A 24,676-nucleotide genomic window follows, 5' to 3' on the forward strand; every position below is an offset into this window, starting at 1 on the left:
CTAATGGTGCCTGGCGAAGACTGTGGAGGCTCTGATTTTTCGATCAGCTCACGGTTAAGTGAAGTATTACTATTGTTACTATTATCATTAGTTCCATTATCTTTGGTATTACTAAAGTAATGCAAAATGTTTGTTTGCTTTTTCTCACTCATTATGGGTTTATTCTATTCGAATCTAAGACCAAACAAGAAATGATAGTTATCAAAGTCAAACTATTTGATGCCATTAAATATAACAGTTAAAGAAAATACACAGTTAAGGTCATACTTACCTAAAAAACCATCTGAGAAAGAAACAAATAAAACAATCGGATGAGAATCAGTATGCGCAGAGCGGGGTGACTGTTGTAATGGTGGAAGCAATACTGAAGTGTATGGCACGGCAACGGTTGCCTCATACAACTTAGGACTGCACTGACGTCACGCTGCGCCTCCCTTGTTTTTCTGGTTTTAGTACAGTTTGTGAATTTAGTGCAATATAAAGGTGAAAATTGTCATTTAGAATATAGGGATTTATTACAGTATATTTTTTGTTTTATTAATAATAAAACATAAAATTTGCAAATAATGTCCAAATTTTTCCACAGACCACTGGCTGGCGGTCACTTCTTTAGAGATCCTTCCAGTAACAGCACTTTTCAGTCTGACAATGCTTAGTCATTGCCTTTAGGAACAGTGTTCATGGCCTTTTCTGTATGCTCCTACAATTGGGGTCTATCAAATAAATAGTCCGATTGCTAACAGAAGGACCTTCATGCCAGACTGGCAACACCATCATGAGTATTATGCAGCACAGGAAAGAGACCGATTCACTATAGAGTTAGCATTATGCTCAGATAAGTGAAATTGCTAAACATTAGTGCTGGGTGGTTTATTGCCTTGGCTGGGGATTACTACCTTAAAGATGTTGGTGCCTTGGATATTTTTCTGGCTGTGAACTTTATCCTGGGGTTACTGTGTTGAAGGTAATGTATTGGGCATGATTAATAAGGGTGGTATTGTACTTGCTGGTAGTTATTGGGCCTGATTTATCAAAGCTCTCAATGACCGGAGAAGATAGACTTGTCATGGGAGAACCTTGGTGATCCAGCAAACCTGGAATGGATTTCCTAAAATAATTTGCTAATATTTGGCAAATGTTTCAAGTCCTAGATAAAATACAGGTTTGCTGGATGGCCCAGGTTCTCACATGATAGTCTCTCTTATCTAGTAGAGGAGAGCTTTAATAAATCAGGCCCATTGTGCTGAGGTGTACTGTGCTAGCTGGGAAGAGTTATGTTGGCTGAGGGATATTGTGCTTGTTGGGAGGGTATCATTGCTGCCCCTGACTTTCCTTGGAGTTTATTGCTTTGAGTTATTACAATGTTTACCCATTTGTAAACCCAAGTTTAAAACCACATGCATTTTTTGCAGCATGCCCATTCCTTAGTCCCCACAATTTCTAAAGATAAGGGTTACCGTACTATTTGTATTACTATACTTTGGTCCTAAGATTCACACAATTCTGCCACACCACAGATTTACCTGGCTGAAGAAGTGAACTGTTCTTTCTTTGCTGCATTGAACCTAATAGGTGTCCTCCATATTCCTACATATGACGGGAAAATGAATGGAGAAATGGTATACTAATGAGTTAACCTTCGAACTTCTTTTCTCAGCATTTTTCTTGCAAAATCAGCATTTAGGAAATGGCCCCTATGTGAACTCGTTTTAGAAAAGCAGAGCAATAAAAATTCATAAAATCAATTTTAAAATAACATCAGAAAGTCAAAACATTTTATAATAAATACAGAAGCAATAAAAAATTAATAATCTGAAAACTCAAGACAACATACTCCATATGGATCACATCTACATCACTGGAAATTCTTTAATGTACATAGAACTACTTGTTACTTCATTTTAATTTGTAGAGGCTTTTGCTTTATATAGTCCATCACGTGTCATAGGTATTAGGTAGCCCACAATGAAAATGGAATTGTATGTTTCCCATTTTTTAGTATGCATTATGTAGACAAGGCCTGCTTCTTTGTATGTCTTTCTTTATATTTTATTACTGGTAGGGGAGAGAAAAAAATTGGATAAAGAATGGAATGATAAAAACTGAATTTCCTTCTTTGCCAATTGTCACATGAAGAGGTGTCCTCTTTATTCTATTCCTAGTGTCATTCGATATTGCCTGCTCGGTGGTGCTCACCAGGTAGAAAAATTCTCTCCAGCAAGGGACCAGAAAAAAAAGAAAACTGTGGTTCAAACTCTTTTTTTTCTGCAAATGTTGACTTTATATACCCTTTGGGAAGCCTTTTTCCATCATGGGGGAACCCTTAAAATAACTTTCAGGGCTCTTCATTTATACTTATAATATCCACAACTCACAGTACATTACCCTGGCGGTCAATAGGAAGAATGACTCTTACATTGCTAGTCAGTGTGTAGTTAATAAGATCATTGGTGTTGGTTAAACTGAACTAAGAGGCACAAAGTGCTTATTGTTCATGGAACCCCTAGCAATCCCTGTAGGAACCCTGGCTGAGAATCACTGCTTTAGAAATTAGTTTAGAGATCTGTTTTATTTCATCTTGTTTTCAGAACCTTCTAATTTTTTTAACAGTAGGTATTTCAGATTGGTTACTGTTTCTTAATTCCCGTCCAACACACAGCATATTTGAGAATGAGAAGAATTATGAATCAACTCCTGCATTGGTGATGTAACAACGTGTTATTTTGGGAACGGATATAACGGGGCCATATAAAAGCAGGTGACTGTAACTGTGTCAGTGAGTCAGAGTTAATGTGGGAAACCCACATACAGTACAAGTGTGTTACAATCACTATGACAACGAGCTATGAATAGTTGCTTAAATCCCACTGCTTCATTCCGAAGATACTGAGCAAACGTCTCTTGTGACTTCAGGCTCCTCCTGTGTATGGTGCACTGTGAAGTCACATAGACATATAGATATGACAAGAAATTAAAAGATTTCAGAGAACAAAAACTTGCTGAATAATTTCAAGGGAAAGGGGTGTGAGCCCTTAGCAAGCAATCAGATTTTAGTAACTGGATGGCAGCAAACCGAAATCCACCTGCTGTGAGTTGTTAAACCTCTGATATGTCTGAAAATGGATTAATAAATGTATGAATGGCTATTGCTGTATTAAAAAGTATGGTAATCATGCAATTGCCAAAAACATCAAAACTACCAAAATAACACTTACCTTTGCTTTAGAAGTGCCCTCGATCCCTCCGCAAACAAAAAAAAAAAAGATCTCACTGAGCATGCACCCTTTAATGTAATATTAAAAATGTCATGATATTGCTTTTTTCTGTTTTTTTTTTTTTTTTTTAATTAAAGAAACAGAAACGTAAGGGGAATACAATAATTGTCATTATATAGCTGTGAAAGGCAAAAATCTAAAACAAGATGAGAATTCACATTGGGCACACTATCTCAGCAAGAACTGCTTAACCATCTTTGTGAAATATAGAATAACTCCAAAAATACTGAGCGAAACAGAAATAAGAAAAGCTAAGAAAAACAAAGGGAAGTAAAGGGGAACAAAGGAAGGGAAGGAAGGGTAAGATGGGTCAAAATCCCCAGGAGAGAAACACTGTGCAGTTTGTGGCAATGCTAAGTGTTACTTTTTCCAAAAAACATTTTATTCAGCCTCAAAACCATTCCATTTAGCTTTTACAAAGTTAATATAAATCAAATGTAGTTTTGAGGAAAAAGTATTTTTTCATTTTTGTTTTTAATGATAGATCTGTAAAAAGTTGGGGTGGCAGAGGTATGTCATTTTTGTGCATAATTTCAGCTAAAAATGTGACCCACTTCTCTCTTTCTCCAGAAGTTTGGAGGTGTGAAATAGCCTTTCCAGTTTAAGTCAATACAGATCCAAAAATCTTTCTAAAACAATGTATATGTATACAATATATTATTTCTCCGTGCAAGGTAAAAAGGAATGCTAAAGCAGCTTTTGGAGGTTTAATGCACCAGTCAGTGAACTCTTAAAGATCCTTATAAAAAATCTCAGGTAAAAGTAATTATTTGTCCTTGTAAATTAGAAATCTATTTTCTGCTTTTTTTTTTATAGGCAGCTTTTGATGACCAGTAGCAGCAGTCATGCTTTCGTGGTTGCATTAGGCATGTGGCACCAGAACTACATGTATTTGTTTCTAATTCCATATTACAAATACCTTGTACACATGATTAATTGGATCAGCTTTCTGGCAATTGTGAGTTACTGTCTCGCCAGCATTTTCAAGTGGGAAGAAAGCTTGGCATTGAACAGTGTCCAATAAGCTGTACAATTTAATTCAGAGTAATTAGTTTGAGTCCCAGGCACAGCAGCTGTTATTCAAACTCTGTCGTTTGACCTACAGCTGTTCTGGTGTTATTGGAGTTGAAACTAACAACTGGTATTTGAGATGTTGCATGTATGTGGTGATTGTGCCAGTGAGATAGCAAATGGTTTTAGTTTTACTGTATGAATATCACAAGTTACAGATTTTTTTCATGGTGCTGATCTTAATGTCTGTGTCAAGCAGAAAAGGGTCTGGATAATATATTTTTCAAATAGGTATTTTATGTAACCATAAAATTCTGCTGAAATAAAATATGAAAGCAAGTCCAGGCACACACATAACAAAGATATTCTGCATAGATTTTGTTTTTTTTACTTTTTGAAGCAAGGCATACTCACTTTTGAATTTTGGAAACATTTTGATAAAGAAATAAAATACATTTGGGTTTCACAATCCTATTCTGCTTTTTAACAGAACCAACTATATATGGAAAGATATGTACTGAAAATATTCTGCATGTAATTTGTAGGCCTAGTGCTGAAAATTCACTCACTACCATTTCAGTTCATATTACCATTCCCCTATTGTCCCATGTAATACCCAAATGTATATCATTGCTATAAATATCTGTCATTTATAGCTGACTTATGAATAGTAATGTTTTTATCTGTCAGTCACCATGGATTGAATGAGATTGTGAAATTGGAGGATCTAAAATTGTGGGGGGTTTCAACAAGCGTTTTTTTTCTTTCTACAATTTCCTTTATAGAGAACACTGAATGTGAACATAATGCAGTTTGAAGCAATATTAAATTTACAAAGCACTAAGAAGATTCTGGAAATGAATTTTAACAGCATGCCTTTTCTGCTAGTACACTGGCATGGAATCAGGGTAGAAATTGAAAATTACAATATGTTCTTAGTCACTCATGTTACTTATGTCCACCATTTGTTTTCTGGCTGGAAACCTTGTAAACATTTTATCCTCTGAATCCCTGTTACAGATATTTCCATGTTTTCATTAATGCTTTGTAATTTACCTTAAGCATTTGATTAAAAATGCAAACAAGTACACAAGAGTCATGTATCATTGGTAATGCTGAGCTTTACTGTAAAAAGCTTAAGTGATGAATCAGATGGGTGAATCAGACTGGTGGTTCACTGGTAAATGCCTGTAATCCGCTCATTATGACACAATATTGAAACAATGAAGAATGACTGCTTTCTGTAGATGGTGGTTTGAAGATTGGCTGGCAGGCATTCATCTGTCTTTCTGGTTCAGCCCTCACTTTTTTTTGGCGGGGGGGCATTTAAATACGTTTGCATTTTAATTGTTGTGTGCACCTGCTGGATTTGTTTAACATTGCTTTATTTATGTTTGATAAAAGTAGAACATTCATTAAAAAAAATCCATTACCTTTACCTGTAAAAGGTCTTCACTCCATCCACGAACTGAGCCCAGTGAGTTCTGCACCATCTTGGTTTTGCTCTTCTTTCCAAGGCTTGCTGTTCCATCCAACGCCGCCATCTTCTTTCTGTTACGTTCTTTTTCATGCCACCAAACCCGCACTGCACAGGCACATGATCCGGGGACTTCAATCCTCCAAATGTGAAAAACAAGTGTTAATCTTTTTGCGCATAAGCGAGATCCAACCCTTTTTTTTTTACATTGGAGGAAAGCCTTTTAATGACGCATACCCGATTTTTGCTGCAGCTCGCTGCCTCCTGCGATATGTAACGCAAGTATTCCAGGAAACTTTGGGTTTCAAAAGTCAAAAGAGTTAAAACCAAAAAAAAAAATTTATATATAAAAAATAGATAGCCATCATTTTACATAATGTTGAAAAAAAATGGTATTGCTACCATGAAGGTCTATGGAATGTTTTGACTTTTTTTGCACAGTTTATTCATTCCAAGATCAACGTATGCTAAGTACTGAGATGTACATGTGCACCTTGGTGAACATTCAATAGATTGTATTGTAAAAGGCAGGTTACCTGCAATAGACATATAGCATGCAAATTTTGCAGTATAAAGTCTGTCTGCTTGCAATGTTTAAGTTTAATTCTGCTTTAAAGTATGAATATTTTTAAATTGTGTGTAATAATGGACTGTATTTCCTGCATGTCTCTGCACACCTGTGTGTTCCCTGGCCTGGTTCAGCATGGTGCAGTCCCCTGGTATAATTAGGAAGCTGCTGACGTGTTATAGGTATCGGAGCTCCTCCTCCCAGCTCTGCACTAGACGGATGTTCTTGTCCTGGTGCAGCTCCTCCATTCAGCACCGCGGCCAGCCTGGGAGACGTTTCAGCACCTGGGACAGCGGCTGTGCCTTTTCAGCACCGAGGACAGGGACGGATCCCCCCCCAGGGGTGGTGTATGAGGCTCAGCATCGCCTGCAGGGTGTAAGAATCCCGGCCAGGGAGGGGGACAGCTGAAGACAAAGCCAAGGCACTTGCACGGTAAATCTGCTTCTAAGTATCGCACACAGGAAACGTCTACACCCGGCTCTCCCCGACTGACTCCAACCTGCAGCAAACATGGCCGAGGTAAGTCCCAGTGCCTTGAGCCTTGTCAGCTGGGGTGTAGCTGACTGCAGGGGCAGCACATAGGGCACAGCCTTCCTGTATTGTATTCCAGCCCTGAGCACTCCCTGTCATTGGTGTATGTAAAGTTTGGAAGGTTCTCATTAACACTCTGCAGTGCAGATAACCCTATAAGTGGATTTTACAGAGCCATGTTTGTACGAGCTGGGAGTTTAATTAGACTAATACACTGCACCTTCAGCACTTCTTGTAGTGAATGTTGTTCCCCAGTTCTTACAGCTTGAGGTTAAAAATGAAAGGTTTTGGTTAGTGTAGAAAAGTATAAACCATCCATAGGGTTGTATCGCTATGTGTGATAAGTCCATCCAAAGGGTTATATCGCTATGTGTGATAAGTCCATCCATAAGGTTATATCGCTATGTGTGATAAGTCCATCTATGTGTGATAAGTCCATCCATAATGTTATATCGCTGTGTGATAAGTCCATCCATAAGGTTATATCGCTGTGTGATAAGTCCATCCATAAGGTTATATCGCTGTGTGATAATGATAAGTCCATCCATAGGATTATATGGCTATGTGTGATAAGTAAAGTCACCTACTCTGTTTTCTGGTGACCGCTGCCACCAAGACAGAATGTAATGGCAAATCCAAGGTTTTTTAGTTGTCGGAGGGATAGGAAGTGAAGGAAAATCTTCCAGTGGGGCGGATGTTTTGGTGACAGGTGTCTGGGAGGGGTAATTCCTGTAACTTCCTGTTGTGTCTGTGAATCAGAGGGGAAATCTACCGTACAGTGATATGCAGATAGCAAATAATAGGGGTGATAACCATTCCCTATTCTTTTGAAAATTAAAATGTGCAAACATTAAAAGGTTCAACTAAATGTACTACATAAGCTGGTATACTAGTTGAGGAAAGAACTGACTTAACAGGCTGGTGTATATCTATAGAACATGGGAGGTTAAATCACCACATTGGATTATTAAACTATAGTCAAAAGTTTCATTACACTCTACATTTAAGCAGCTCCATTTTTTGTAAACTCTTTACAGAGAGTTGTGGGCACCATTGCTATCTGACTTTTCTGGGTTTGTGGGATAGCTTTTCCTCCACTGCTTGCAGTAGTTCTTCCCACCAGATTCTGGCTATTATAGTAGAAACCACAATGTGCAGCAGTGGACATGCCATCCCACACACCATAAAGAGAAAAGATAATGCTCTTCAAGAAAACGGAAAATTACCTTTTGTCCACCAGAAACACAAGTATACCACTTTGTCCAGGCTGCCTCTGTTTTGTTTTTTTTTATTTATTTTTTTTTTTTAGAGATGGCCACAGGATTTACATATTTAAACATAACAGAACTAGAACTCTATTCACTATTTTGGTAAGTGGGAGTTTTTTTTTAATGCTAACTAGACTGTCCTAGTTATTTTGTGCTGGTTAGCATCATAATCCTTACCCTTGTTTTGCTTCCAGTTTAAGTCTTTACACTGATCCATGATAACATTTGTAGGGAATGCAGGTAGGTGAACCCCCAGTTTTAGAAAGCTTAAACTGCTGTGATGCTGGAATTAAATAGTTTGGTTCTTCAAGTTCTCTATTAATTTCTAGCAAATTAAGTTAGGATGGAATGTTGGTCAGCGTTAAAACCGTTTAGGGGGGAAATGTTTTTGATTCTAAAATATATATATATTTGCTACATTTACACTATATAGATCAGTTATTTATTTGGCCTATGGTTCACACAGACAGGGCTGGTATTCTCATAGTTTCTGCTTGTCTCTGTTGTAGACTTACCACTAATACATAACTGGTTGAAGCTGTAATCAATATTATTTTCTGTAAGGCAACTACAGGTCCATATATTAAGTCAATGTTTAATTTTCTTTATTGTGTTAACAGGTAGGAGAACTTGTTGAACTCTGGGTCTCCTTTCTAATACGGTTTTGGCCAGAAGTCATTCTCAAGGGAACAAGCTATCATGGTCCCTCTCCCTCTAGAGAGAAGGTTGATGCACAGGGTATCTATTATGTAGGAAGCAGTGGCTAAAATTTGCAAAAATCAGTTTATTTGGGAACTTGCAATTTTGTCCTGTGCTGTATTTTATACAATGTTTTCTATTTTTGTAGAATGTTGCTAGTTCCTATTAATTTAGGCTATTCTAGTTGACTTTGCAGGCCATGTGAGCGCTGAGGGACAGCAACTGTTTAATATTCATCCAGTCATTTATGATACATAAATTATCAAGACTGAAGATGATAGACTATCATTGAAGAACCTGGGTAATCCAGCAAACTTGGAATGGATCTGGCCCAGGATTAGAAACATTTGCCAAAGAATAGCAAACAATTGTGAGAAATCCATTCCCATGTTGGATCACCCAGGTTTACCAATGATAGTCTTATGTTCTCCAGTCTTGGATAGCTTTAATGAATCAGGCCCTATGAGTTAAGTACTTGTAGAATTGATGTCAGAAAGAATTTGGGAAGTATAAGATTGGAGTCTGGATTTTTGAATCAGCAAGAACACCCTGTGATTCTACAGAAACAATTGTGTGTCTGCTATGTTTTGTTTCTAATTAAGATGAGTTTTTGTTTTTTATTTCTGTTTGTACTTTTCTGTTTTTGTATTTTTAAATTTTCCTTTTGTTTTTGTGCAGTTATTAGGTTTTGCATCTGAGGCTTTTTTTTTCCTCTTACAACTGTCATGCTTCTCTGCCCTGATAAATAAGCTTTTCTTCTAAAACCTCTCATGTAGGATGTTTTCACACCATATCAAAACATACCTTTTTGGCCCGTAGCATAAGTTGTTCTTAGATACATGAAGTTCAATATTACTTTTCTTACTTTTTAGTATTTTCCCATCTGCTGGATGCTGATGTCTGAACTTGCAATAAACTCAAAATTATGCGGCACCACCATGGTTTGCGCTAGTGTGTTACTGCTAGTTGCAAAGAGCTTCCATATTTGTCAATGACAATTTCATTTCCTTGGATTGTTAAAAAAGCTAAAAACTTTAAATCACTGTATTTTCAGCTTCTGCTTCAAATCCAATGTACTATTAAAATTAAGGTAAAACAGTATTGGGCAACTTCTCCAATCACCACTACACCACTAGTGTTGCCTCTCTTGATAGTTGTGAACATATATTGCTGAAATAATTCTTTGTAGCATTCAATTAACTTTAGAAATTGCTTGGATTCAGGCTGAACGTTTAATAGTACTGAGCTGCCCGAACATTAGCACCGTTTGACATATCTTCTGTTCACAGCATTTTTATTGGCTGGTGGGGGTCATCAGGGGGTGGGACCACCCTTGACACCACCAACGAACAAAACCCCAACTACTGTATGAGCTTTCTTATTGGCTTTTGGTGTCACAGACAGACTGTTGTCTGTTAACAATAGTTCTAAGGGTGAGTGATTTCACATTTGCTCCTTTTCCCAAAGCAGCTGACAATCTGGTATCCCAACCATACTCATACAGACTTGCATTAGGGATGACTAGTCTATCAATATGTATTTTTTCACTTTAAATACTTGTGAGACTGCCAACCACAAAGTGCTTGTCTTATTTGTCAACAAAGCAGTAATTATCCATCTAACAATCTGGAGTCTATTGTTTCCAGCTGAGACCCTGATAAAGATGTAGAAAATCCACTCATTTTCCTTTCAATTAGCAAGTGTGTCCATTCAGTAGATTTCATGTTCCTACACTACATGTACACGCGTTACATTTTTGTCGTTGGAAAGGATCTTTCACAATCCTTTCCAACGACAAAAGACTGAAGATGCATGTACATACAGGGAGCGGCACCATTCATGTTCCTTCCAGGACGAATCCATAATCGACATCAGAAGGCTGTTGTGCAAATGTCAGATTCTCGCCTGAGGCAAGAATCGGATGAGAATCATCTGATGTGTGTACGCAGCCTTGCTCTTCAGCTCACTTGTAAAGTAGACTACTATGTGTTATTCATTGCATTTACAGCATAGCTGAGTGCTTTAGACAGAACATTGAACCATTGAAGTCCTTCATGAAAATGCTATATTTTATTGTTACCAACACATTAAAAAAAAAACTACCAATGGGAAATGACAATGAAGAAAGGATAACCTACGATCTCTATACAGTGCACATGACCCAACTGTGAACAAGAGCGCTAAGGTGAATGTTTGCAATATTAAAGAGGACTTGAAAGATTGTTGTGCCAAAACAATACTCAGGAAAATTGTCTTAAGTTCATCCTGACATATCTGTGCCTACACCCTCACAGTTGTACTGTACTGTGTGAGAGGTAATTTGCGTGAGTGATATTTGGTGATGACACCATTATGCTGCCTGAAATCTTTATCTATAACTCTCCTGCTGCTTTTTGACTATTTCCTACTCCTCAGTCACAGGGAAGAAGGATGCAGGTCAGTTAGCTGGGAGGGCAAAGTTCCATTCCTATACCAAAATATCCGCCTCCACACAAAGACAGTCTAGATCAGTGTTTCCCAGTCAAGGTTCTGTGGCTTCCTAGGGTTCCTCCAGAGGTTGCTTAGAGGTTTGTTAAGTAATTTGTGCCTCTCAGATCAGTTTAACTGACACCAGTGATCCTTTTGGCTATCTATAAGGGTGACATTCTTCTCCCTGGTCAGCAATGTAAGAGGCGTTCTTCCCACCATACTAATGTGCTGTGAGTAATTATAGCAGGCATTCCCTGAAACCAGAACATTATTTCAAGGGTTCTCCCCATGCTAAAAAGATTGAGGAATGCTGGTCTAGAACAAAGCGTGGTTTGCTGTTGGAAAATTTTTCATCTGCATGAAGCTCACAGGCAATACTGGTAGTTATTCCTTTGTCATTTATCTGTCTTTTTTTGGCACAGTTTCCATAGTTCAGGTTCTCTTTAATGTAATTTTGCTTACCATTAAGCTGTCATGCTGTCTTTAACTATCCTCCTGGTACTAGCTAATCGTACATGATGTCTCACTATTTGCTATTGTGCCGCTGTGAAGTATGTCTCTTTGTTGGTAAATATACTTGATGTGTAATACAAAAAAAAAAAAAAATCATTTTGAGTATATTGTGCTTAGGTAAATAAATTATTCACGCTATTCCTGCTGTACAGCAGTGGCCATGTAATAATGTGTGTTTCCAGTCAATGATTTCCATCACTTAACTGAGATGTTATGTTTCTCTTTTAAACCACAATTTTAAATCGACTTTACCACTTACTCTGACGTCTTCAGAAATCTGATAAACAATTCCATCTTAGTTTTGATTTATTGATTTCTATTTAATCTTCATCCCCCCCTCCTCCACACACACACACACACACACACACACACACACACACAACATACCCATGCATTATAATGAAACAAAATTCATGTTTCCAACAAATAATCGCTAAAGCTGCGTACACACTTGCAATTTTTGTCGTTGGAAAGGATCTTTCACGATCCTTTCCAACGACAAGGGAGTGCACGATAGAGAAGGGAGGGGGAGAGCGACGGAGGGGCACCCTGCTGCGCGCTCTCCCCTTCCCTTTCATTAGAATCGACTGTCGTCCATCGTCCGTGGATCCGGCAGGTCGGTCGTCCGGACGATGGACGACACCGACTGTACACACGGCAGATTTTCGTCCGATAATTGGCCGATGCCGATTATCGGGCGATAAAAATCTGACGTGTGTACGTAGCTTAACATCTGATGACATGAACCTCTGCTTTGTAAATTCTATACTTTGTTTGAAGCAGGGGGTTGAACTGCTAGAACACCAAACTACCAGTGTTGGCAGGTGTATGTGGGGAAGCAGATGGGGCAAAGGCAATGGCCAACAATTGCACTGATGGGGAGATAGATTGGGTACCACAGATATTCACCATGTTATGAAATGCATAGTAGATATTAGAGGAAACAGAGGCTGTATATATAGATAGCAAAATAACTATCTAGCTAAAATCTGTACCTCCCAAATCATTGTTGAGAGGGGATGAGACACAAATAGACCAGGAAAGCAACATCATTGTGGAGGAAATTTGGCCCACGCTTAACATCACTGCTTCAGTTCATTAAGCATTACAGGTATTTGTTTAAGCTCAGCTCTCTTAAGGTCCTGCCACAGCATTTTGATCAAGTTGATATCTTGACTTTGAGTCATTACAACACCTTTGATTTTTTTTTTTTCCAGCCACTCATGACCTAATTTCTGCAACATTTAACTGTTGCACAGATGGTCACATTTTTCACTCTATACTTTAGTATACTGAGGAGTACCTGATCAACTCAATGATAGCAAGGGGCCGCAAAACAAGCCCAGATCATCACCCCTTCATCACAGTTTATGGTGAAAATATGTTGTATTTGTTTTTCACATTATCTGGTGCTGTGAAATATGGTCAAACATCTCTACTTTTGTCTCCAAAGGACATTGTTCCAGATGCATTCTGGTTTGTTTAGATCCAACTTCACAAAAGGTGTGCTGCCATGTTCTTTGTAAAGCGAAGTAGCCTTTTCCTTCCAGACAAGCCATGCTTGTTCAGCCTTTCTAATTTTGCTGTCATGAACATTGACACTGAACATAATACCTTGAGGCCTGTGGAGTCTCAGATGTAGTTCTTCTGTAGCACTGCTCTGTCTCCCTATGGGGTGAATTTGCTGAAATGTCCATTACTGGGAAGATTATATGTTTTCTATGTGTGAATAATTTTACAGGCTGTGGATTGGTAGACTTCAGGCTTTTTGTAAATGGCAATTTAACCCTTACTAGATTGAGAGTCAGCAACAGTTGCTTCACTAAGATTATTGCTGATGTCTTTCCTCCTGGGCATTGTGGTAACACACACCTGAATACCCCAGGCCAGCAAACACTTTTCTGTTTTTATAGAGGTGGTCAACATTTGAGTTCATTTGATTATCAGCATCTGACTGATCTTCTTAATTTCTATGTAAACGGCAGGTGTACTTAATTTTTCACAAACTGCTTCTGCAATTTGACTTGGTCTTTGATAAATTAGTAATGACCCAGTGTAATATCGCATGTACTGTTGTTCCTCCTGCATTTACTGTTAAGTCCTCCTAAGAACTAAATGCTTTTCTTTTATTATGTTCTTATATACAAAGCCTCAAAATCAGAAGAGGGTGTACTTTCTTTATCATATGACTGGATATGTGGATGGAAACCCTGCATATAAACCACATTGTAACTTTAAATGGCTACAAACGGGGTAGATAAATGGAAACAAATTTTTGGAATGCAAAATGTTTAGCCCTCTTTCTTAGACTACGTACACACGTGAAATAACTGTCGTTGGAAATTAACGAATAACGACCGATAATTGTTAACAAAAAAAGTGCACAAGACTATCCAATGATGACGTTGAAAGAGGAATGTCACTGAAAATGAACAACCGCCCTGGCAGACCCGATTGGGTGACAGTCATTCACTTTTTATTGTGTGTACGGTCGTTCAGTGATTATGGATGGTTCTGTGGTACACTTTCTCTGGTACATGTCACTTCCTGCATTGTTCAAACGATCGTATCTAGTGTGTGTACATTATTGGTGGATTAAATTTGAACAATCGTATCAATACAGCATGTACAGAATCGTGCACTATACGATCGTTGAAAATAATTGTGAATAATCGTTGATTGGTCGTTAATCGTTTGTTTTCAAGCGATAATTATTGCACGTGTTTACCTAGCTTTAGTGACAGGTCTGTATTAAACCAAATACATGTTTACAAAAAAACTTGGTGTATTCTGAAAAGTAAAGTAGTGTTTTCATACATGATAGGTAATCTTTAAGTCATTGCCTTGAGCAGGATAACAGTAATATCTCTTTCTGTCAGATGTTGTTTATCTACAGGAATCATATTGCATCTATCCTGCTTTCAGATGCCTTCAGGACAACAAACAGCATGTGCATGGAAGAGATTATGAAAATCTTACACTTGTTTCACACATAGTCTTTCAGGGAGCATCAAATCAACATATTGGTGCGGCTATTTGTTTCTTGCCAAGCATTACAGTCAAATAACAGGATATCAATGGCTCAGCTTTGGCCACCTCCACAGGAAGTCATGCGGAGAGGACATTCTTAATGTCTGCATACACAAGATGTGATTTAATTTCCATGTATTAGCATTCATAATGAGATGAATCATTTTTTTTCCAAAGGATTTAACAGTAAGTCAGCAAATGGAATAAAGTGGGTGAGTGCAGTGATAAAATGTCTATTTTGGGTAAAGGAGTGGGAGGACACATTCTAAATGTATCTCAAAATTATACATTGTAAGTGCAAAGGCCTTTGGTTCACTCTTGTGACTCATGTGCTAGTTCAGAAGCTGACATGTTAACAGGACCTTATAATTATTATAAGCAGCTATTTCAGACTTGCTGAATAGTATATCTAACAGCTGAATTATAGAGTTGTCATGTTAGTTCACTTGGGAAAATAACTGATTGTGTTTTGTTGTAAATGATCTCTGTATGGATGAAAATGTGAATGTGTGAGTCGGTGGTAGTTATGAGGAAACTAAGACACAGCATATAAATTAGGTCACTGACCTATGTAGAAGTTTGTGTACTACGGATGGGGAAAAAATGGTGCCTTAGTATCATCTGGTAATATCTGTCTTCAGTATTCTCCTCAGAATTGTTTTAAGCTGGGTTGTAAGAAGCTTTAGGTGGGTGGTAGTCCCCTGTATTGTGACCCAACTTTTCAGTAACCACCCAAAAACAGCCGGGTGGTAACTGAAAAGTGCTGGGTGGTGCACCCAGCTAAAAGGGGCTGAGGAGAACACTGGTCTTGGAGGAAGATGGGTCTGAGTATGGTTCAAAGATCCTAAATTAATAATTTATACTCCTAACCATCATATGAAGAAAATTTAGTGTGTGTGTGTGTGTACAGTTATCTATTCCCTGCCTAATACCTACAAGGACAAAGTTCTAAATATTGAATACCAATTACTAAATGGGAAGGATAACAGTGCTTTTTATCAGTACTATTATTGAGAGTTACCCTTCTAATGTTAATTTTTTTTGCATGTCATTGCAAACAGCCCAAGCATATCTGTGTATCCTTTGTTTTCCTGATGTCTTAATAAGTAAAGGCCCATGGGAACATCTTGCATGAAAACTTTTACTCTCCGATTTTAGACCATATGTTGGCTTTGAAAAGGCATATCAGATTGTTGGTAGCAATGGTTAGGTCAGGAGAATAATGAGATATGCCAAAAAGGTTTAAAAGCTGGCAGCTTGGTAAAGCTGATGTACTTAAACGTAGCCAGCAGACAAAGGAAGACATCTATTTAAGGTAAAAAAAAGCCCCAATTTAAGGTCTATTTTACTTTTTATTCTATTCAATATTTTATGGCTGTATTCTGACAGAATATTTGTATTTATATGTACGGTGTGTGTGTGTGTATATGTATGTATGTATGTGTGTGTGTGTATATATATATATATATATATATATATATATATATATATTAGTAATTGTTCACTTCATAATCCCCAGTTACTATATTAGTAATTGTTCACTTCATAATCACCAGTTTTCTAGGAACCTCTCCAGTTTACATGTGCTCACTTTGTCAGATTTGGCATTGGTAATAGGCATGATACTCCACACAAGTTGCTAATTAGCAGCTCTGTCTAGAGAGTTCTGGCAAAAACATGGGGTTCTAAATATTACAATGATGTCATAACTAGTACAATGGGCATGCTGACATTAAGAAGCCCATAGATTTACTTCCTTATCTACACCCACCTTTGAGTCATTTCCACTTACCTTATAATGACATCTAATAGTAACATGGAATATGCAGTCTCTTTTACAAAGAATAGTTCATTTCTGTATTGAAAACTTTGGAACTTATCTTCTCTTTTGGATCTGGTAAATGTGCCGTTGCAATAGTTTTGTGATATCTGTTTGACCAATGACAAAAATACCTGTTTATTCTGTCATCTGTGCTGGTTGCATCCTGTGCCTTGAGCTTGTGTTGCACCCTTATTAGTTAAACAGCTGTCTCAGCAGACTACTGAGCATTTCCCTCGTGTTACAGAGAAAAGGTGAAGAAGTGACCTGTCCTAGAATGATAATGCTTTTCCTCTACAAGATACGGTATGATGACTGTCACCTTAGAACAGGAATTACAGAGTGAAAATAATGGAAAAAAAAGAAAAATACATGCAGCCACAAAATTATGGTTAGAAAAATGGATTACCGGTACTGTTCTGTCCTCAGGAAAATAATGATTGCCTGAGTGTTACACTTATCTAATGGTTTCACTAGTGAACCTGGAACAAGCTTGCAGATTATTTCCTGTTATATGCTCATACTGAACTCAGACAGTAATGGGTCACTGGGTCAGCCATTGCAGCCCTCCATACTGGTTTTCTTTAAATTTGCAAACTTAAAAAGCTATTTGCTTTTTATTAAATGAAAAGGGGTCTAAAAGTAGTTTTTGAGATGGAGACTACACTTCTGGGCCCCTTTTGGAATCAATGACCATCGTACACTGACTTGAGGAACAATTGCTGCATAGTCACCAATCACAGATTTTAATGTTACATATAACACATATGGATGTATATATACGTTGAGATGTTTGCATGACTATCTCTCACTACAGTCTTGTTAAAGCCAAATACTCTGACCAGATATTGGTACACAAATTAAGTTGTTTCTTTCTAAAAAATCTAACTAAATGAAGCTCTCGACAACCTTAGTCGTAGTAGTTGCTGACCTCTCCAGTGTCTTCAATGTCTTCCAGCCTCCTGTACAGGCGAATGTAGGACTTGGTCATTTAATAGTGTTTCCTTGTTAGAACTGACAGGATGTTGAGGATTTGGAGGCTTGCCCTGAATAAATAAATCATAAGTACTATGAATGTAACATAAAAAATGCAATCTTTTATTCTCGGCACTTCTGGCCTTTTTTTTTTTTATATACCCTAATTAATTTAAGGAAGAATTTAAAAGACAAGATCTGAATAAAGCCTAAGACAAGTAACTTCTTTCTTTCCAAACCAGCAGGTATCCAGATATCAACAGGAAGCGTTTTAATTGCTTATTCTACATTATTTATAGGAAAGAAATGTGTTATATTTACTGTATTTTAACACCTTTTATCAACTGGGCTTCCTGCTCTTTTATAATACAGCCTGTCCGGTATTCTTTAGGCAACTGTTTTGTAAAAACCTGCTGTGATATTCACACTGTTCTGTCTTGTATTTTGGGTTTAGAAAAGAGCACAGCAGTTTTAGGCCTTGTTCATACTGTCATGCAGAGTCCTGTTGTGTGCTTATGGTGTCTTCCTGAAAATCTGATAATTTTTTTTGTTTTTTCTATTTTCCAGATGCATAACCTACAGGAGATGAGGAGAAGTGCCTCACTGGCTACCAAAGTGTTTATACAAAGGGATTACAGTGAAGGGACAATGTGTCAGTTCCAGACCAAGTTCCCACCAGAACTTGACAGTCGGGTATTTCTGCTTTATAATTATTTAAAGTCATACTGCTAACCGTTCAGTCATCGTTGAATCTCCTCTTATGTTAAGAGTTCCTTATGAGTCGACAGTAACTGCATTATGTAGTATAGAAGGGTTATAATCTTTTAGTTTTGGTTCTACATGGTCACCTTTGTGGAGATACAGATATGCCAACACACATTACGTAGCCATGGCCCACCAGTAAGCAGAAGTACACCCAACTCTGAAACAAGTGCATATAAATAGAATGTGGATAAAAGAAGCCATGTAAGATGAATAGTGTTGCGATGCCAGTGGAAGTTCATTTTCCATAGCATTTTATCAAACCGATCATCATCCAGTTAAGGGTTAGATCTACTTTAATAAATATGTATGTGTATATGTATGTATGTGTGTGGGTGGGTGTGTGTGTGTATGTATATGTATGTATGTATATGTGTATATATATATATATATATATATATATATATATATATATATATATATATATATATATATATATATTCATATATATGTGTTATATATATATATGTGTGTGTGTGTATATGTTTAATCTGCAGAACTGCTAGTTTAGAACTAGCCAGTCTGCATTGCCCAGAACTCTTAAACTAAACTAAACCTGTACTGTGAAAATTATGAGGCTTGAAACCTTTAAAAATGCTACTTATTGATTTCTATATTTGATGGCTCACTAACCTCAAACAACTACACAGGTAAGTCACAGCTCACTAAGTTTTGATGCTCAACATTTTGATGTAATAGGTGTGTTATAAGTTTTGGATAGTGGTATCCAGATGCATTAGTAAAGTTAAATGCAAAATATAAATTATAGGATAAAAACCTGCAGACACTCCATAGCTAGTCTGTATCCCTTAAGTTAGTCATCCCAGTCATCCTTTAACTGTCCGTCAAAGTTCTCACAATGTAATGCCCCTATCATAGTCTAATGTACCATAGTTTAGGTCCACTTTGAGGGAAAGCCAATTAACTTACAAGCATGGATTTTGGGATGTGAGAAGGAACTGGAATATTGGAGGAAACCCAAACAAACATGGGGAGAGCAAACAATCTCAATTGTATTAGTTAAAAGGATTTGAGACTGCTTGATGTCATGCACCCTGTATACTCTGTTGGGTACTCATTTGCTACTCTTCTCAAATATATATATATATATCCATTCTATACATGCATACAAATGTGTGTGCATGTTTTATTTAATTGTGTATTTAGTGTTTTACCTACATTTTAGCTTAAACAAACTAAATACACAAATACACTGGGTAAATAGCTGTTTGGCAGGGCAGGACATTACTGAGTATTTTCTGTTGCACTTAGATATAGGTCCATAGATTAGTTCATTTGAATTTGTTATTGTTATTTATAATTTCCTGTAGCTTTAATTTTTCCTCTTAATTTCTGTAGTTTGCGATCCAATTCACAGTGTGGCTTGCTGAGTACTTAGTTTGGCATGAAATTATAAAGCTTTTTCAGGCATTGTAAAAAAAAACCTTAAATACGTTTAACTATAGCAGTCAATCAGAATTCGGATTAGTAAATTCAGATTGCCTTAAGGTTAATTCAGTTTGGGTTGCAATAGAATATTCCTACATCCCTTTGCCTTCTGATAAATCTTTAGTTATAGGTAAATAAAGACATTTTATCCATAGCATCAAAAAAAGGGATAAAATGGCAGTGTCTTTAATAGTGTATATCCATATATCTGTAATATTGATGTAACTATGAACAGTCTATGCTAATAGTTGCCATATGGATGTTTTCTCTTTACGAGCCATGATACAAACTGCATCTGTTCTTTGCATGGTCTGTGGCATGAATCACTTGCTGAGATAGTTTTAAATGCTGCACAAATGTGAATATATTGTCCCACTTATGTCCTCTGTTGATTTACACATGCTATATTGGGAGGCTTGCAAGGGATTCCATGCCTACTGCTAATGCTGGAATGTATCTTGGGTCCTTTAACTGCTTGTCAGATTGGAGATTTGTCATTAATCAATAGAGCAGAAGACTCTTAGGGGATGCTTTCTGTAGAGCTGAGCAATTGCCATGGGGGGTCTGAGGAAAGACATCTAGTTGTGCCGTTTTTGCTCTAATTACTGAAATGAAATTGGACATACTGTAGGCAGATATTGTTCTGAAGGGGGGTTTTTTTCTGGGGATGTAAGAACATTTCACTTAGATATATTATATCTAGCAGCACAAACGGGAATACAATGTGAGATGAATAACGAAAAAATAAATAGTACAATTTAGAGGTTTTAAGAATTATGCTTTACATAGTAAAGTAAGCCTGTACTATAATCCAGTGCCAATCACAAAAATAACAATAGAATCTTTACTGTAAAAATACAAATCTAAAGGTAATTTTATTTTAAATCTGCAGCATTAATTATAATAATCCTTTAAATTTCTTTTTAGGATCCCTTCTGTAATAGGGTTGGCAATGCAGTATCACTGTCTTTTAAATGCTATCCTTGTTCAGACATAACATTTTCTAACATTATTGTGTTAACTACCTAGATAATGAAATTTAGTGGCTCTGCTAACATATAGAAAACCATTCTTGGAATGTTTATTTCAAGTCTGTGTAACATATGCCCCAATAACAAGTGTAGGGCACTGTAAAAAAAAATTGTAATATACACTAAATAGTCAGAACAATAGACCCCCTATTCTGGATAGATCCACTGCAGCTGGTAAAAGTTTGTTACCAAATTTGTAACAAAGACAAGAGTCTTCCACAAGCAGCATTTGGATTAATGAGCAGTGTATCCCAAAGCTGTATCATCAACTTTGCTTCATTGGCATGAGATATTTGCTAATTCTAAACACATTTTTCTATCACTAAATGTTTCAGTGCATTATTGTCATGGTAATACTGAATTATGTCATATTACTGATTTTTAGATTAGTATGTCATTGCATTTTATGAAGAAATATTGCATAGATATTTGCTCCTAAAAATACTAGTTTGTTACTGGCATTACCAGCTGAATTCACAGATGAGTTTAAATGTGGAGGAAAATGAATGGTAGTTAAATTCTATGTTGAGGGTAATTAATATTTATTTTTTTACATCCATTTGAATGCGGTACCCACACAACATAATACACATAAACAGAACAAGGAGTGGTTTTCACAATGCAGTACAATAGCTGACTTGGTATCGAGATATATGGTACCAAAATGTCTTTTTCATGCATTAACATCTATTGTAGTTAATATGTGGTAAACCATGCATTATGCAGAGTCCTAAGGATCATATAGTTTGCCAAAAATGTTTTACCATTATTAGTCATTGTTCTCTGGGTATTACAAAAATCCCCAGAAAACAGTTGCCTAAGCTACCTATTTTTCTGCCAAGGTCTAAGATGCTCCCACCTAGTAGTGCATGCTTAGTGCTTAATTCCATTCATTGTACAGCTTTGATTGATGCTTTTAAAAAGTGCAACATCTCTGTGGTCTTTGGCAATGCAAAAACAAAGCCCCTCCTCTTTTTGCACCCATGGTGTCCTATTTCATTCTTTAAGCCCCTCAGAACAGAACCAGATCATAAAAATCTACCAAATACAATCTGTGCATTCGTTATTCCATGCCCAATAATGAACATTGCTTTATCTTCTGACAGCCCCACTGCTGGAAGATCATTGGTGGATTTTTCTGCCAGGTTCTGGTCATATTTACTTTGAAAGAACACCCAACAAACACAGGGTATCATTAATTCCCCTGTTTGTGTACCTATATAAAAAAAATTTTCAGAAAAAAAATGTAGGACATCTTAGTTAGGAAGTCTTTTTCTATTCATGTTTTATGTATCACATGCTCTTAGCTGTATCCCACAGCCTTTAGTAAGTGCTAATAAGCAAGCAAGCTTGAATCACATACCACGTCAGGTTACTTATTTTCACCATTTTTGTAGGCGTCAATGACAGCATGCAATGTGTAATTTGATAATTTAATACTTGTCATTTCTTATTGAACAGCTTGAAACTAAAATAAGCAAATACTCCCTGAGAGTGGATGGTTGGTCCACCCCCTCCAATCTTTTCTTGCTTCACTACTGCACACTAGGGATAATCAGACTAACATTTCTAACATGTACATTGTACAAAAGCCAGCAGGATGCAGCTGATGTCCAATGTACCAGTTAGAACAAAGGTGAAAGCTGTCCACTGTCCTGGATTGGCTGAAGACAATGACAGGAGCCCCGCTAGGTTCCTGTCCTCAGCTGACCCCTTGCTGAATTTAATCAATGACAGTAACAGCCGATATTTGAATGGATGGACTTGCAATCCTATTTAGACTTAATTCCTAATGCTGAACCCTGGAAAAGTATTTTTTTTTTATTTTTTCTGTGGTGTTGTAAATGGGTAAAGGTACTATGTGCCCCTCCCTCTACTGTTATCTCAGGGTAATGGGGACTGATATCTGGGGCCCCTAATTAAAATGTGGCTTCCAAATTGCAATAAGCTTGCCACCCACAGACCTTCATAACAATGGGGGTTACTTTTTGGGTGTGAGGCCCTGCCAATCTTTGGGGCGGGTAAGGGGCCTTCCATGGCACTTTTTTGTGTAGGAGTGGGAGTTCACACGCTCATTATTCACAAATGTCCAAAACTTATTAAAAGGTCTACATTTAATGCTGGGGAGACTTCACACAGTTTAATTTTCATTAAATAAGAAAAAAATACTACATTTTAATACATCCTACAACTATATTAATAATTTACCAATATTTACATTGTATTTTTTGAGCTACAACTATCTCCCCAGTTCAGTACAGTTGGTTTTACAGTAGGTGTCTTAAAACAAAAACCCGTTGTATCTGCAAACATTAGGATGCTAATCTTTTATATTTTCTAACAAACCCCTTGCAAACTTTTGCTATACAAATGTTTGTTGTCCCCTATAACAATTTTTTTTTTTTTTTTTTTTAATTTGAGAAATGCTTCTACATGATTATCGCAGCATTTCAGTTTGTTGTATGGGCACTTTCGCTTCAAGTGGTACTGAAAGTGAGTGAACTGAACATGATGAAAGATTTTGCTTTCTAGCTAGCAATATAGAAAATGCCATATATTATAAGTAATGGAAATACAATGCACTTCAGCCTTGGAAAAATTGCATTACTTCTCCATCATGTACATGTTTATTGGCTTTGCTTCAGTTACTGAACCGCTCCACCAAAGAAAGACTGATGAATGTATGTTGTTACTTTAATGGTATTATCTAATTGCAAAGCTAGAGTCTAAATGTAGCCATCCATTTTAAATATGGTAACAGGAACTTTTTTTTTATTGTTTTTAAGAGCTGTTTAGCTGCCTAAATATAACCTATTAACAATTTTTATTTCAGTTTCTGAATTTGGAATGGGGTAGAAATATTCAGTGATATGGCTTATCTCATGTATTGCAAACCCAAAATAGTTTTATTGTCTATGCCTGCCTTGCATTTGGACTGTTGGGCTCTGTTCACACAGTTTGAGCATATAAATGCTAATCCAAAAAACGATGTACAGAAAGCATTCACCAAGTTTTTAGTAGCTTTTAAAAATGATCCAGTCTGAAAGTTCTGAATACAAAATTGGGGTTTGCTACAAGATTGCTAATTCTTGTTAAGGGACCCACCATACACAGTCTGATTGTATGATCAACTTTAGATTTACGAAAACAATACAAAATCATTTTAACCAATTAATTTGTATCAAACAGAAACTATATATCAGTGTAGATTGTGCTGTCACAACAATTGCTCTCATCTCTAGTTAACACTCTCAGGCTACATTTTAAGCTTTCTTTATGCTTTAAAAAAGCTTCTTGAAGCTTTCTATTTGTTTTTATTTGCTGTAAATATCCCCAATAGCTACGAATAATATATAGGTATTACTACAGTCTATGTACTGGCTCTGACAGTCTCTCTTGTAAAATACTTGCAGTCCCTGACTGCTATCTGTATTATACCTGGCTATCTACTTGACCATGTCTGCAGTCTTTGGCCATCTATGCATATTATCTGCAGTCTCCAACCATCTACTGTGCCATGTCTGCAGTCTCTGATCTTCTACTTTACCATAACTGATTACTGACCTGTATCATTGCAGTCTCTATTCATCTCCTGTAGCACATCTAAAGTCTCCGACCATCTACTGTACCATGTGTTCAGTCGCTAATCATCTATTGCAGGGGTCTGCAACCTGCGGCTCCGGAGCCGCATGCGGCTTTTCAGCCTCCTTGTTGTGGCTCCCTTCGGCTGCCGCGGGGAGATCTCTGATGGGGGATCCCCTTCCTCCCAAGACACTGCGGAGGAGGGGGACTCCCTATC

At 37.1% G+C, this 24,676-nt stretch overlaps 1 protein-coding gene across 1 annotated transcript in view; it reads left to right on the top strand.

The window, feature by feature from the left end:
• The first annotated feature begins 6,543 nt into the window (after positions 1-6,543).
• The window catches only part of GOLGA7B (golgin A7 family member B), a 36,268-nt gene continuing 18,135 nt past the window's right edge, over positions 6,544-24,676 (top strand). Inside the window, exons 1-2 of the mRNA XM_072424064.1 lie at positions 6,544-6,850; positions 18,203-18,328. Coding sequence (XP_072280165.1) covers positions 6,842-6,850; positions 18,203-18,328 — 135 coding nt within the window. The 5' untranslated portion in view covers positions 6,544-6,841. The remainder of the gene's footprint in view (positions 6,851-18,202; positions 18,329-24,676) is intronic.

Source organism: Pyxicephalus adspersus, chromosome 10 (genome assembly GCF_032062135.1).
Source record: "Pyxicephalus adspersus chromosome 10, UCB_Pads_2.0, whole genome shotgun sequence".
NCBI classification, from domain to species: Eukaryota; Metazoa; Chordata; class Amphibia; order Anura; family Pyxicephalidae; genus Pyxicephalus; species Pyxicephalus adspersus.